This window comes from Loxodonta africana, chromosome 7, assembly GCF_030014295.1.
Source record: "Loxodonta africana isolate mLoxAfr1 chromosome 7, mLoxAfr1.hap2, whole genome shotgun sequence".
In the NCBI taxonomy this organism is placed as follows: Eukaryota; Metazoa; Chordata; class Mammalia; order Proboscidea; family Elephantidae; genus Loxodonta; species Loxodonta africana.
This window is the reverse complement of record NC_087348.1, coordinates 34,758,819-34,773,032: the sequence shown is the minus strand read 5'-3', so window position 1 is coordinate 34,773,032 and position 14,214 is coordinate 34,758,819. Positions and strand designations below refer to the sequence as shown.

General features: G+C 38.3%; 1 protein-coding gene across 1 annotated transcript; it reads left to right on the top strand.

The window, feature by feature from the left end:
• The first annotated feature begins 3,992 nt into the window (after window positions 1-3,992).
• LOC100661264 (olfactory receptor 4X2-like) lies at window positions 3,993-5,901 on the top strand. Its single transcript, XM_023550610.2, has one exon. It carries the CDS (start codon window positions 4,972-4,974, stop codon window positions 5,899-5,901), a length of 930 nt encoding a protein of 309 aa, XP_023406378.2. The 5' UTR covers window positions 3,993-4,971.
• Window positions 5,902-14,214: the final 8,313 nt, after the last annotated feature.

The window sequence follows — 14,214 nt, the reverse complement described above, 5'->3', positions numbered from 1 at the left end:
GGGAGTGGTGGTGGGAGAGGAGACCATGGCACTGTGAGAGAGTGCTGTTAAATCTCACTGAGGCCCGAGATAGACATGCACTAGGACCAGAAGGAACTGCAAGGGCAGCAGGTTGATGGGAATACTTCAGATGGATGGATGACAAGGAGAGAAATTGCTGTATCCCTGTCCACAGTGGTACACCATGTGAGAGCTTGTGCAAGGGCTCCCATGAAGGAAAGACATAGGGAGCCTGCCACCTTTGCCACAGCAAAGTTGAACTCCACTGCTTATGTCTGCATCTGTGAATAGCTAAACCCTCTCCCTGCACATGCATATTGAATTCCAGAGACCAAGCATCCAGAACTCCTGAATCAATACTGAAAAAAAAAAAAAAAAAACCCTAAGGATAAAAATGCCCTCTAGTGGTTCTCAGGAGAAGATAACAGCCAATTGTGGATGGGTCGATTCTGACTCATAGGGACCCTGTGGGGTGGAGTAGAGCTGCCACATGGGTTTTGCAGGGCTGTGAGTCTTTGCATTGCAGAGGCAGGCTTCTGCATGTTTCTCCCGCAGAGCAGCTAGTGAGTGTGGGCCCTGGCCTTTCGTTTGGCAGCTGGGCACTTGGCTGCTGTGCCACCTAGACACCCAATCAAAAAACTATTCCACAAAAACCAGAATACAAAATTTAAAGTAAAAATAAAAGATAACAAAATGGCCCAAGTTCAACAAAAAATAGTAAAACACACAAAATCACAAGAGAAGAACCAATCAAAAACAAAATATGAAGAGGACCTTTCTTCTATGGGGGTTAGACTAATGGAAAAAATTGAAAAATTTCAGATTATGGTGCTAAGTATATTTAAAGAAAGCAAAGAGCATACAGAAAACAAACTAATGGAGATCAGGAGACAAATGGGAACAAAATGAGAGATTGAGCAAGGAAATTGAAAACATCAGAAAACCCTAAAGAGAAGTACTGGAATTGAAGAATATAGCAACTGAATTAGAAAAAAGCCATAGAAGCACTCAACAATACCATTGAACAGACAGAAGATAGAATAAATGAATTAGAAGACAAAATAACTGAATTTATCAAGTCTTTAAAAAAAAATGTTTTTTTTTTTTGTTTATTACAAGGAAACAGCCAAATACACACAGAAACAAAAGAATCAAAATAAAAAAAAAGAATATACAAAACACTCAAAAAACAGATAGCAAAATGCGTGAGGTAGACACTTCGCTTCCAGTAATAAACTTAAATGTAAATGGTTTAAATGTCCCAGGAAAAAGGCAGACAGTGGCAGAATGATAAAAAATAAAAAAACAGACAAAAAAACCAAACATGACCCATCCTTTAGCTGTCTACCAGAAACTCTTAGACATAAGGGTACAAACAGACTGAAAATAAAAAGATGGTGAAAAATATTCCATGCAATCAGTGAACAAAAAAGAGCAGTTGTGGCCGTACTGATAGCAGATTAAGCAGATTTAAAATCAAGATGGATTGACACAGTGGCTGCAACAATGGGCTCAACATAACAACAATCACGAGGATGCCGCAGGACCGGGCACTGTTTCCCTCTGTTGTACTTAGGGTTGCTACCAGTTGGAACAGTTTTGATGGCACCTAACAACAACAGTAATTAGTCAATAGTTGACACTTGTGGCAGTCTTGTTTCAACTCTGCTTCTCATCAAGCCTGAATCAATGTTTTTTTTTGTGACACTGGTGTAGTGTGTTGTGTTTTACAAAGCTCTCTTCTGGCATTAAAGAAAATCTTTTTTACTGAAAATTTTCTGATGTGGTCAGAGTAGTGTAATGACCTTTCATGTACTCAACACCCAGTTTTCATGATTATCAATTCAGGGTAATTTTGTTTCATCCATACAGGACATCTTGACAGCAGCACTACTGACATTTTGGGTTAGATGATTCTTTGCTGTGAGGAGCTGCCCTGTGCATTGCAGGATGTTTTGCAGCATCCCTGCTCTTTCAGTGCCGATAGCACCTGCATGCCTGCTCTTCCCCCCTCTTCCCACCTCAGCTCATGTTGTGACAACTGAAAACATCTCCTGACATTCCCAGATATCCCCTGGGGGCAAATTGCACACAGTCGAGAGCTACTGATTTATACCCTTGTCACCAAAAGCAAAGAGAGGTGCTATTTTGGTTTCCTGACACTTGCGGTCCCTATTCCTTGCACTCAACCTTTTGAATAGTGTCATTTCATATGAAGCCACATGATTGAGCTCATGATAGGGGGGCTTACATCTAATTAATCTCTGAAAAGCATAGAGGCCCATCCAGAGTAAGCGCCTTGTGAACAGTGGTTGAATTGTAATTTGTTCACATATTCTATTTATTTCTGAAGTTGTTGCTCCCTACAAGGAAGTTTGAGATTTTAGTAATCAGGTCCTGTTTCTCATGAGGAAGGCTGTCTGATGAGGAAGGGAAAAAGGGTGCAGCTCTCTGGAGACCAACCTTCTCTCACCTGATCATCACGCCTTTTCCCCTGGTGTCTCTGGAACTGTTTCAACTCAAGGCGAAGTTGCCAGAGTTCTTATTTTTTTTGTAGAAGAGAGGTGAGGGAAGTCTCCTTTGCTCTTGTTTTAAATCAGGTAGAACTGAAACCCCAGTGGCTTTGTTTCAACATCCTGAGTCTGGGGGTACTGGGGTAGTAAATTCTCAGCCTTGTGACTCTGGCAAGACAGGTATCTCATTTTGATGGTTCTCATTTGGCTTACTGCGAAACCTGGGTGGACCTGGGTAGGAGCTGTTCTCCAGGTGTTATTTACACCTCTGTGTTCAGAACAGAAAATGTAACTGCGGTGAGAACAGCAAAGCTGTGGAGACACTGGGATGAGATTTTTGTTTTGTGACCATGTGCTTCTTTTGCATGTGATGATGATTATTCCACATTGAAAGCAAAGGGAATGTGGTGAGGAGCACGTGACATTTTACAAGTGCTCTCACATTGCTCTAGTCATTGACTGAGCATCTAGTGGAGGAAAGCACAGTGATGGGCACGTGGGTTCAGGACCGGAGAAGATGCATTCTTGGTCCTGGGGGAAGCTTTGTTCCTTCAATATTTAATGAACATCTGCAATGTACCTAGAACTGTGCTAAGAAGGCTAGGGAAGGTATATATCCAATGTTCATCCATTAATTCATTCACTTTATATTACCAGTTGCAGAGTCGATTCTGACTCATGGCCACCCTGTGTTGTCAGGGCAGTGCTATGCCCCATGGGGTTTTCAATGGCTGGTTTTTCAGCATAAGATTGACAAGCCCTCCTTCTGAGGGACCTCTGGGTGGATTCAATCCTCCAGCCTTTTGGTTAGCAGCCAAGAGCGTTAAGTGCTTACACAACCCAGGGACTCCTTATCTACATTATCGGAATGCTATTTGTGGCAGACACTTCAGTAGATGGTGGGGTGGTAAGATACATCTCTGCCTTCAGGAAGTTCACTGTTCAGCGGAACAGATGACTACATAAAACAATTATAATTCAGTGTGGTAAGTACTGTAATTCCAAAATGCCCTGAGAGAGAGGAGCTACTGATCACATGTGCCTGTGGATTGAGGAGATGGACTTTCTATCTCTGAGAGGAATCCAAGACAGTATGGAGGCTGGGAGACTAACATCCTTGTATGACACTGACTGTAGGATTTAGGACATCTACCTGTGAGGTAGATATTACCTGCATCTTGCAGTGAGAACCCTGAGACTCTGAGAGTTTTTAAATAACTTTCTAAGTATCACATAGCTATTACCTGAAGAACCCTAATGTGAACCAAGGAGTCCAGACTCCTGTAAATGCTTCCTTCCTTTAGTGGCTTCTTCATAAATCTTCCCTGTTAACCTGGCAGTTTAGGGCTGGTCTCTACCCTCTCTCTTTATCTCTGTAATTATAAACTCTACCAGTGATTTCTTCTGGCTCAGGGTGCTTAATCATCTGAGTCTATCCCAATTACTGAAGGAAAGAAGCTTGTGGTGTGAGTGGAAGTCATATGGGTCCTGGTCTTAGGTCTGCATGGAGTCAGTGTATGAATAGCTCTGCTGATACACAGACATCAGCTTCCGTGGACTAGCTACCTTGAAAGTCCAGCATGGACTAGATGGTCTGCAAATCAGTCAGTGAGCGATCATGGTGATTCCTTGAGGAGTCTGGAAGGCTGGGCTGTGGGGAAAGATGTGTCAGGACATGAGTGGGCACAGGAGGGGTGGTTTGGATTTTTGTTGCTACTGAGGAGCATATGTATGGAGGATATGAAGGTACCAGTAAGACGAATTGTTTAGGGATTGAGTTAGACCCTTGGAAAAAGAAAGATCATTAAGTGGTCAAGAGAAGAAAGAGAGAATTAGGAGGAGAAGCAGAGGTAAGAGGGATTAATAAGTATCAAAAATGTTATTCTGCACACCAAGGAAGCAAAGGGAAAGGGAATGAGTGAATGCTGCAGACGATAAACAATTAAAAACATTTGAAGGCAGTAGGAAGACATCTAAAATGGAGACAGAACACTGTCCTGGCTGTCCCACATGGTTCAATGAAATGTTAACCTACTAACAGGTTTCCCCCTTTCTGGTCTGTTTCCGTTAGTCCAACCTTTGCCTACAAAGTGATTTTACTTTCCAGTTGAATAGCATTCCTAATAATTTGCTGTCATTACAGGATACACACACAAGTCCATAACAGCCCTTCATAAACTTTCTTCAGACTCTATCTCCAGCTTTATCTTTTCCTATTCTCTCCTTTACTCCAGCCACACATGATACATTTTCACAGATTTGCACTTGCTCTTCTGCCTTCTTAGACTGCTCTTTCCTTATACACATAAATAACTCCCATTAATCTTTTGATATCACAAGCTTCTAAGACACCCAGAGGATTATGATATAATTCACCCACTTACCTCAACCAAGGAGTCTCGTGTTGTGTATCATTTCAGATCACCCGCTCAAACTACTATATCCTAGTGGTGACTTCATGGCTGACACACACAATGTGACTGAATTCATTTTTCTGGGACTTTCTACCAATCCGGAGGTACAGAAAGTTTGCTTTGTGATATTTTCGTTCTTGTACACAGCAATTGTGCTGGAGAATTTCCTCATTGTGCTCACTGTCATAACCAGCAGAAGTCTTATTTCCCCCATGTACTTCTTCCTCAGTTACCTGTCCTTCGTGGAGATCTGCTACTCCTCTACCACAGCCCCCAAACTTATCTTGGACTTGCTGGCTGAAAGGCAAGCCATATCTCTGTGGGACTGCATGACACAGCTTTTTTTCATTCATTTCTTTGGTGGCACCGAGATTTTTCTGCTCACTGTGATGGCCTATGATCGCTACGTGGCCATCTGCAAGCCCCTCAACTACACTACCATCATGAACCAGCAAGTGTGTGCTGTCTTGGTAGGAATAGCATGGGTGGGGGGCTTTGTGCATTCCCTTGCCCAAGTTCTTCTCGTCTTCCACTTGCCCTTCTGTGGCCCCAATGTGATTGACCACTTCTTCTGTGACCTGCTTCCTCTGCTCAAGCTTGCCTGCTCTGACACCTTTCTCATTGGTCTGTTGATGGTTGCCAATGGGGGGACCCTGTCTGTGATCAGCTTTGCGGTTGTCTTAGCCTCCTATGTGGTTATCTTGCTCCATCTGAGGACTCGAAGCTCTGAGGGGCGGCAAAAGGCCCTGTCCACCTGTGGGTCCCATATTTCTGTGGCCGCCTTGTTTTTTGGGCCCTGTATCTTTATCTATCTGAGGTCTTCTACCACTCTATCTGTGGACAAGATGGTGGCTGTGTTCTACACAGCGATTACCCCTCTCCTTAACCCTGCAATCTACTCCCTGAGAAACGCTGAAGTGAAGAAGGCCATGAAGAGGCTGTGGAGCAAAACAATGAAACTGAATGAGAAATAGAGACTGAGTATTGGCTCCGTGAGTTTAGAATGATGCTGAGTCTAAATGGAAAGTTGGGAAGGGCAGAATGGGTTGAAAGAAATAAAATGCAGAACATTTGTTGGTTCTAGGGTTATTCTATCTTTTGTCCATCTTTAAAAACTTCATTTTAATTGCTTATAAAATATAATCTCTTGTGGATATACTGTAACTTAACTAGTCATTTTTCTGTTGTTAGATATGTAGGTAGTTTCTAATTTTTTACTACTATAAATAACGTTGTGGTAAATATTCTTGAATAGAAATCTTCCACTATAATTTTGATTTTCTTTTAACCTCGCTTCCTAAAGTGAATTTACTTTGTTAAAGCATATGAAGACTTTGAGGAATAGTGTTAAATTGATTCCCAGAAAAATTATAACAATTCATCTACCCTGTGAGAGTGCTCTTGACAGAATGTGATAACGTTGTTAAACATTTTTTTGGGGGGGTTGAGAAATAGAATATTTATATATTCAAAGTATCTTCCCAACCCAACCAAACCAATTGATTTCAACTCATGGCAACCCCATATACTGCAGAGTAAAGCTGCGCTCCACAGGGTTTTCAAGGCTGTGACCTTTTGGAAACAGGTCACTAGGCCTTTCTTCTGAGGTGTTTCTGCGTGGGTACAAACCACGAACCTTTTGGTTAATAGCTGAGCAATTAACTGTTTGTGCCACCCGGGGACTCCAAGGTGTCTCCCCACAAGGGAAAAATGTAACTTTACAGTGGAGGGACCTCGAAGACACAACTTTAAACAATTGTTCAGAGTTGTAAAGGGACACTAGTAATGGCACAAACTGACACCCTGTGCCTCCTTATATAATGTACTGGAGAAGCACACAATATCACTTCTGTGGTATTACTGCCAAAAATACATAACTTGAGTCTAATTTATAAAACATCAGGCAAACTCAAATTGAAGGACAATTTACAAAATTATTGGTCTGTATAATTGGCTACTAACCAGAAGTTTAGTGGTTTGAATTCACCCAGAAGTACCTCATAAGAAATGCCTGGTTATCTACTTCTGGAGGATCACAGCCATTGAAAACCCTATGGAGTCAGTTTTACTCTGAAACACATGGGTTGCCGTGAGTCAGAATCGTTTTGACTGTCAATTGGTTTGGTTTTCTTTCTTTTGTTTTTGTTTTACTCTTCAGAAGTGTCAAGGTCATGAAAGACAAAGAAAGATTGAAAAACTATTCCAGATTAAAGGAGATTAAAAATATATGATAACTAAAAGCAGCATGTGATTTTGGATTGGATCCTGGACTAGATCAAGGGCGTTAGTAGTACAAAATGCCTGTAGAGTAGATAATAGAGATGCATCACTGTTAACTTCCTGATTTTGATAATTGTACTGTATTTATGCCAGGGAATGTCTTTGGTTTTAGGAATTACTCACTAAAGGGCCTAAAGGCAAAGAGACATCGTGTTGACTGGTAGCTTAAGCACTGCAGAAAAAAATTCTATCTATTGAGAGTATGAATGATAAGAAAAAATGTGGCAAAATACTAATATTTGGAGAATATGGATTAAGAGTATACAGAAATTCCTTACGCTATTATCGCGATATTTTTGTAACTCAGAAATTATTTTAAAATAGAAAGTTAAAAATATTTTGCAAATTTCGTATGCATCTTACCATTTAATTTGCATTTCTTCAATTTTTTTTCGTGAAAATAGTATTTCCGTGTTTAACTGACTTTGAGTTTTATTTACAACGCTGTATGTTCAAAGGCTTTACCTTTCTATGTAGTAAAGTCTATCAGCTTTTCCTTTTGATTTTTTCCATTGCTTTTGTGTTTAGAATATCCTATAGCACCAGTTTCTTTCATAAGGCTTAAAAAAAATCAATGAACTGAAAAGGTACATGTGAAAAGTTTTATTTCCTTCCTTCCTCCATTACTCCTTTCCTCTCTCCCACTTGATAAACAATTTTCTTAGTTTCCTGTTTTTCTTCTAGAGTTCCCTTAAGCAAATATAAAAATGTATATATATATACATTTATATATATATATAATATGTATTCCCATTGATCTTCAGCTTTTATTTGGGCGATAGCATACAGTATAAGCAGTTATGAAACTTGCCTTATTTAACAATATATCTTGAAGATTTTTCTACATTATTATTATTTATAGCTTTGTGGTCCTCATTGAATGGATGTATCAGCATTTAATTAACCAGTCTTCTACTGATAATATTTTTTCAAATAGTGCTGCAGTGATTAACCTTGTCTTAAACACATGAAACTAATCTGTAGGTTAAATTTCTAGAAATGGAATTACTGGATCAAATGTGTGTATTTCTTGGTAATTTGATAGATGTTACCAAATTACCCTTTGCAGCGATTGTACCAATTTGTGCTCTCATCAACAATTTTGTCTTTCTTGCAAAATGTAATGTTAGACTTTTGGGATTTTGGTAATCTGATAGATTAAAAAATGGCAGCTAGTATAATTTTAATTTGCATTTATTTCGAGCAAGGTTGAATATCTTTTCATATGGCTAGAGCCCATTTACATTTTCTGTGAATTGTCTGTTCCTATCATTTTCTCGGTAATCGACTCGACGGCACTGTTTTTTTTTTTTTTTTTTTTTTAAATCATTTTCCCATATTTGGGTTGTGATTCTTTTTTTATGTTCTAAGAACTATTTATATATAAAGATTAATCTTTCTGGTATGATTTTTTTCCTTGGTTTGTCATTTGATCTTTGATGTTATTTTTTTTTTGACATACAGAAGTTTATGCTTTTTTGCAATTAATTATCATTATTTTACTTTATAGCTTCTGGAATACCCAGGACCACACTGTTTCTTATTATGGAAGCTTTATGAAGATGCTTTAATGTCTGGTGGGGCTAGTCCCTTCTCACTGCTCTTCATTTTCAAAATTCTCCTGGCAATTGTTTTTCCAAACGAACTTTAAATTTAATTTTACTTCTCTTCCTATTCCTTCCACCTCCACAAAACAGCCTGTTATAATTTTGATTGAAGTCACCTTGTTACCTGAGAGAATGCCCTCAGTTCTTGTCTTTGGTGTAGAAAAGAATTTAAACACTGAGACAAATAGTGCCAAGTAAAAAAAAAAAAAAAAAAGCAGAGGTTTATTAGCTAGCAGAGAGTTAGTAGCGAAAGTACACTTGACCATGGAGTGGCAAGTGGGCTACTAAGATAGAGAGTCTGAGTGCCCCATACGGTCATTTTCTTAGGGCTTTATACCCTTTTCTCCTACCTCCCCCTGTTAAGGTTTAACTGCCAAGTCAGAGACCCCTGTAGAGACCATTTCCTCTTTCTCTTTCTGGAGTGCAAGCTCTCCCCTCTCCCCTTTATATCATCCATTTCTTCTCTTTCTTTCCCCAGTGCAAGCTCTCCCCTTTACAACCTTACATTTATAAGTTTATTTAGAAAAAAATCTACATTTTAATGATAAGCAGCCTTCTTATGCAGGGTCATGGTATGTATTTCCATTTGTTCACATGGATTTCTGTTTGTTCATCTTTTTTGTTTTTCAGTAGCTTTTGGTTTCTTTCTTTCCTTTACATGCTTTAGCTGTTTCATGTGTTCTTAAAATTTATTTATTTATTGATTGTAATGAACTGATTGTTCTCTGGAGGTAGAAAAGCTACCGATTCAACATATTATTTTTTTGCTGCACATATATACCTTTCAATGCAAACTGACACACAACTGTCATACAGTAAACTCAGGAAAGTCTCCACTCTGTCCTTGAGCATTCTGATGAGCATCTTGCATAAAAGAGTTATTTCAAAGCAGTTGCAGTGTCCATCTTCAGGATCAGCCAACCTATTTGGATCAGGCAACAGAATTTCCATTGGGGATCACAGGGCCAAATGGAGCCCTACTTCAAAGAAGTCAGGCTATTATGTTTGCTGGATGCTTATTGTAACCTTCTTATTATGGAACACTTCAAATATACGTCAAAGTAGAGAGTATAGTGTTAAAAATCCCTTTACCCATCATTCAGCTTCAAGAGTTGTCAACTCATGACCAAACTTGTTTCGTTTGTATCCCTGTCAACTCCTTTTCGCCATTACCCGTATAATTTGAATAAAATCTCAGACATCATGTCATTTCATTTGTAAATGTTTCAGATTATACCTTTAAAAGATAACCGCTCTTTTTACATTTAGCCACCATAGCATTATAACATCTGATGGTGAATTGAACCTGCATAATTACGAAGTGTTCTACTTTGCTTGTATTTTTCTTTTTTGCTTTAAATATATTTTGTATGAAATATTATAGCTTCACTGATTGTCTCTTTGTGTTGGGATGATATATCTTTTTCTCTTCCTCAACCTTAACTTTTCTGTATCCATATTCATTAGGTGAATCTCTCGTTAACAGCAGATGTTTACATTTTTTTTATCCAGTAGATTAATCTTTGTTTATTAATAGAAGCATTTATTCCATTTTCATCAAATGTAAGGACTAATGTATTTGCATATAAATGTGTCGTTTTACCAAACACACTCAATTTGTTCTACCTGTTCTTTTGAATATTGTTATTTTAATATTATTCTGTTTTCTGCTTCTCTTAGTCTGGAATTGATTCATTGTTTTAGTTTTCCATGAAAAGTTATTTTAGAGATTAGAAGATGCACTTAATTTATCAAAGTTTAATATCAGTTAATCTTTTAGTCTCTCTGTGGTTGTCTTACATTTCACTAATACTCTCTTCAACCACATCCAACTTGCCAGCAACTTGGCACCCTCTGACTAAATAAAAAATATTTATAACTTTGAACTGGCATCCAATGTGTACATATATTTGTATAAGAATTTTCAATGCAAAAATGCTATAATAATAAAAACCTAGGAAAAAATCTAAATATCCATATATTAAAGACATATTAAATAAATAATGCTACACCCGTCCATATGAAATAATAGGTAAAGTCAGTAGAAAAAAGTTACCTAATTTATACTTGAAGTTAAGAAAGATCACCAAGGTATATTATTAAATGAAAACAAACCAATGTGCTAAAAACTCTGAATAGTTATGTGTCTCTGTGTGTGTGTGCACTTTGAAAGCTATTTGTACATACAAATTCATAATGGTTTGTAAACACAGAATATTTCATAAGGATAGGAATAGTCTCTTACACTGCAAATTGTAACACTCTAAACCAATAAAAACTACCATCTCCAACTCTGAGACTGCGGATTTTTCAGTATTCATTCATTTAAAGAGATTTTCAGTATTTGTATTCTCTCAAGACATTTTATTGTGAGAATTATCTTTTCCAGGAGTAATATGCTACCATCACTGTTGGCCTCCTTTTCTCCATTTTCCCAGCGCTCCTTCTTGGTCTACTCTTTATTTTTTCTAATTTATTTTCTGGTGTTTCAATAACCTTCCAAATAGCTGCAGAGAGGAAGGTTCTATTAGCTGGTGGGGTGAGGTGGCAGATAACACAAGCAGAAGAGGATTAGTCACCTGTCATTTGAGGTTCACAGCACAGACTCTGCAACCAGACTCTCTACTTTTAAATTGTAACTTTGTCACTTAGTAGCTGTGTGGTCTTTGGTGAGTTTGACAGATTAATGTATCAGTGTCCTTGTCTACGTAATGGATATAATACTATTGCTTATTACATTTGGTTGTTTGAGAATTAAATGTCATATAAAATGTTTAGCAGAACAATTGGTGTCTATGCTATATTTTTACACAAGTAACACACACCTTCTACATTTGTTTGCCAGCTGCTCCCATCTCCCGCAATGTATTTTGCTAGGCGCAGCTATGCCAATTTTTTTTTATATGTTGTTATAAGAAAATTAGCATAGTATGCTTACAAAAATACCAAAAAATGCCTCATGAAGGAGAGGGAGCAGCTGGTAAACAAACACAGAAGGTGCAATGGTAAAAATACAGTAAATATTCAACAAGGATCCCCTGTTTTTATTACCTTTCTAAACCAACAGAGCAATGTGTTTGTGTGAGGGAGGTAAGATGTGGAACAGAGAAGAAGTGGTCTCTCCTTCAAATGTAGAAAAGTGTGCATGGGACATTGGTTGTTTATCTCACTCCCTGCCATCAGCCTTTGTTGCTTGTAAAAGTCCCCCCAGATCCTGTCTCTAAGCCATCTGCTTTTGGTATTGCGACTTTTTAACTGCTTCAGTGGTATTTTGGTAGGAACTAGAGAAAGGCTGGGCCTGCGATAGCAGGTTGGAGCAAGTGAGTAGGTGTGCAGGTTCCAGCCTTATAGAATATGCCACCAGCCCCTATGCTCCATTATTTTAACTTTTCTGAGCCCCAGTAACTCAATCTGTTGAATAGAAATACTAATTCCTACAGTAAAGTGATAACTACTGGTGATTGGGATGCAAAAGTTGGACACAAAGAAGAAGAATCAGTAATAGAAAAATATGGCCTTGGTGACAGAAAACATTGGAGATCATATAATAGAATTTTTTTAAGACCAATGACCTAATTATTGGAAATACCTTTTATCAACAACATAAATGGCGACTATACATGTAGACCTCACCATATGGAATACACAGGAATCAAATCGACTACATCTGTGGAAAGAGATGATGGAGAAGCTAAATATCATCAGTCAGAACAAGACCAGGGGGCGACTGCAGAAAAGACCATCAATTGCCATATACAAGTTCTAGTTGAAGCTGAAAGAAATTAAGACAAGTCCATGAGAGCCAAAGTACAATCTTGAGTATATTCCACCTGAATTTAGAGACCATTTCAAGATTAGATTTGATGTATTGAATAATACTAATGACTGAAGACCAGACAAGCTGTGGGATGACATTAAGAACATCATACATGAAGAAAGCATAAGGTCATTAAAAGGAGAGAAATGAAAGAAAAGACAAAAATGGATTTTGGAAGAGACTCTGAAACCTGCTCTTGAATGTGGAGTAGCTAAAGCGAATGGAAGAAGTGATGAAGTAAAAGAGCTTAACAAAAGATTTCAAAGGGCAGCTCAAGAAGACAAAGTGACATGTGCAAAGACTTGGAGTTAGAAAACCAAAAGAGAAGAACATGCTCAGTATTTTTTAAGCTGACAGAGCTGAAGAAAAAATTCAAGACTTGAGTTGCAATATTGAAGGATTGGTGGCCCAGTGGTTAAGAGCTCAGGGTGCTAACCAAAAGTCAGCAGTTAGAATCCACCAGCCACTCCTTAGAAACCCTGTAGGGCAGTTCTACCCTGTCCTATAGGGTTTCTATGAGTTGGAATAGACTCTATGGCAATTAAAAACTTTTTTTTATGGGCAAAATATTGAACAACACAGGAAGCATCGAAAGAAGATGCAAGGAATATAAAGAGTTACTGTACCAAAAAAATTGGTTGACATTCAGTCATTTCAGGAGATAGCATATGATCAAGAACCAATGGTATTGAAGAATGAAGCCCAAGCTGTACTGAGGACATAGGAGAAAAACAACACTCCAGGAACTGATGGAACACCAATTGAGATGTTTCAACAAACAGATGCAACACTGAAATTTGGAAGAGAGCTACCTGGCCCACTGACTGAAAGAGACCCATTCCAGAGAAAGAAGATCCAACAGAATGTGGATCATTATCATTAATATCACACCCAAGCAAAATTTTGCTGAAGATCATTCAAAAATGTTTGCATCAGTACATTGACAGGGAACTGCCAGAAATTCAGGCCCAATTCAGAGGAGAACTTGGGATGAGGGATATCATTGCTGATGTCAAAGGACTGAAAGCACAGAATACCATTAAGATGTTTACCTGTGTTTTATTGACTATGAAAAGACATTTGACTGTGTGGATTATAACAAATTATGGATAACATTGTGAAGAATGGGAATTGCAGAACACTTAATGGTGCTCATGAGGAATGTGTACATAGACCAAGAGGCAGCCATTCACAGAACAAGGAGATACTGCATGGTTTAAAATCAGGAAAAGTGTGTGTCAGGGTTGTATCCTTTCACCATAGTTATTCAATCTTTATGCTGAACAAATATTCTGAGAACCTGGATTATCTAAAGAAGAATGGTGCATTGGATTGGAGGAAGACTTATTAACAGCATGTGATATGCAGATGCCACAACCTTGCTTGCTAAAAGTGAACAGGACTTGAGGCTGTAGCCTTCAGTATGAGTTACACTTTATCATAAAGAAAACAAAATTTCTCACATCTGGACCAATAAAAAAATCATGATAAATGGAGAAAGTATTGAAGTTGTCAAGAATTTTGTTTTACTTGGATTCACTATCAATGCCCATGGAAGCAACAGTCAAGAAATTAAAAGAAGC

Bases quoted from the DNA above. Each gene is read 5' to 3' on its own strand.
- LOC100661264 (XM_023550610.2), top strand. From the start codon at position 4,972: ATGGCTGACACACACAATGTGACTGAATTCATTTTTCTGGGACTTTCT.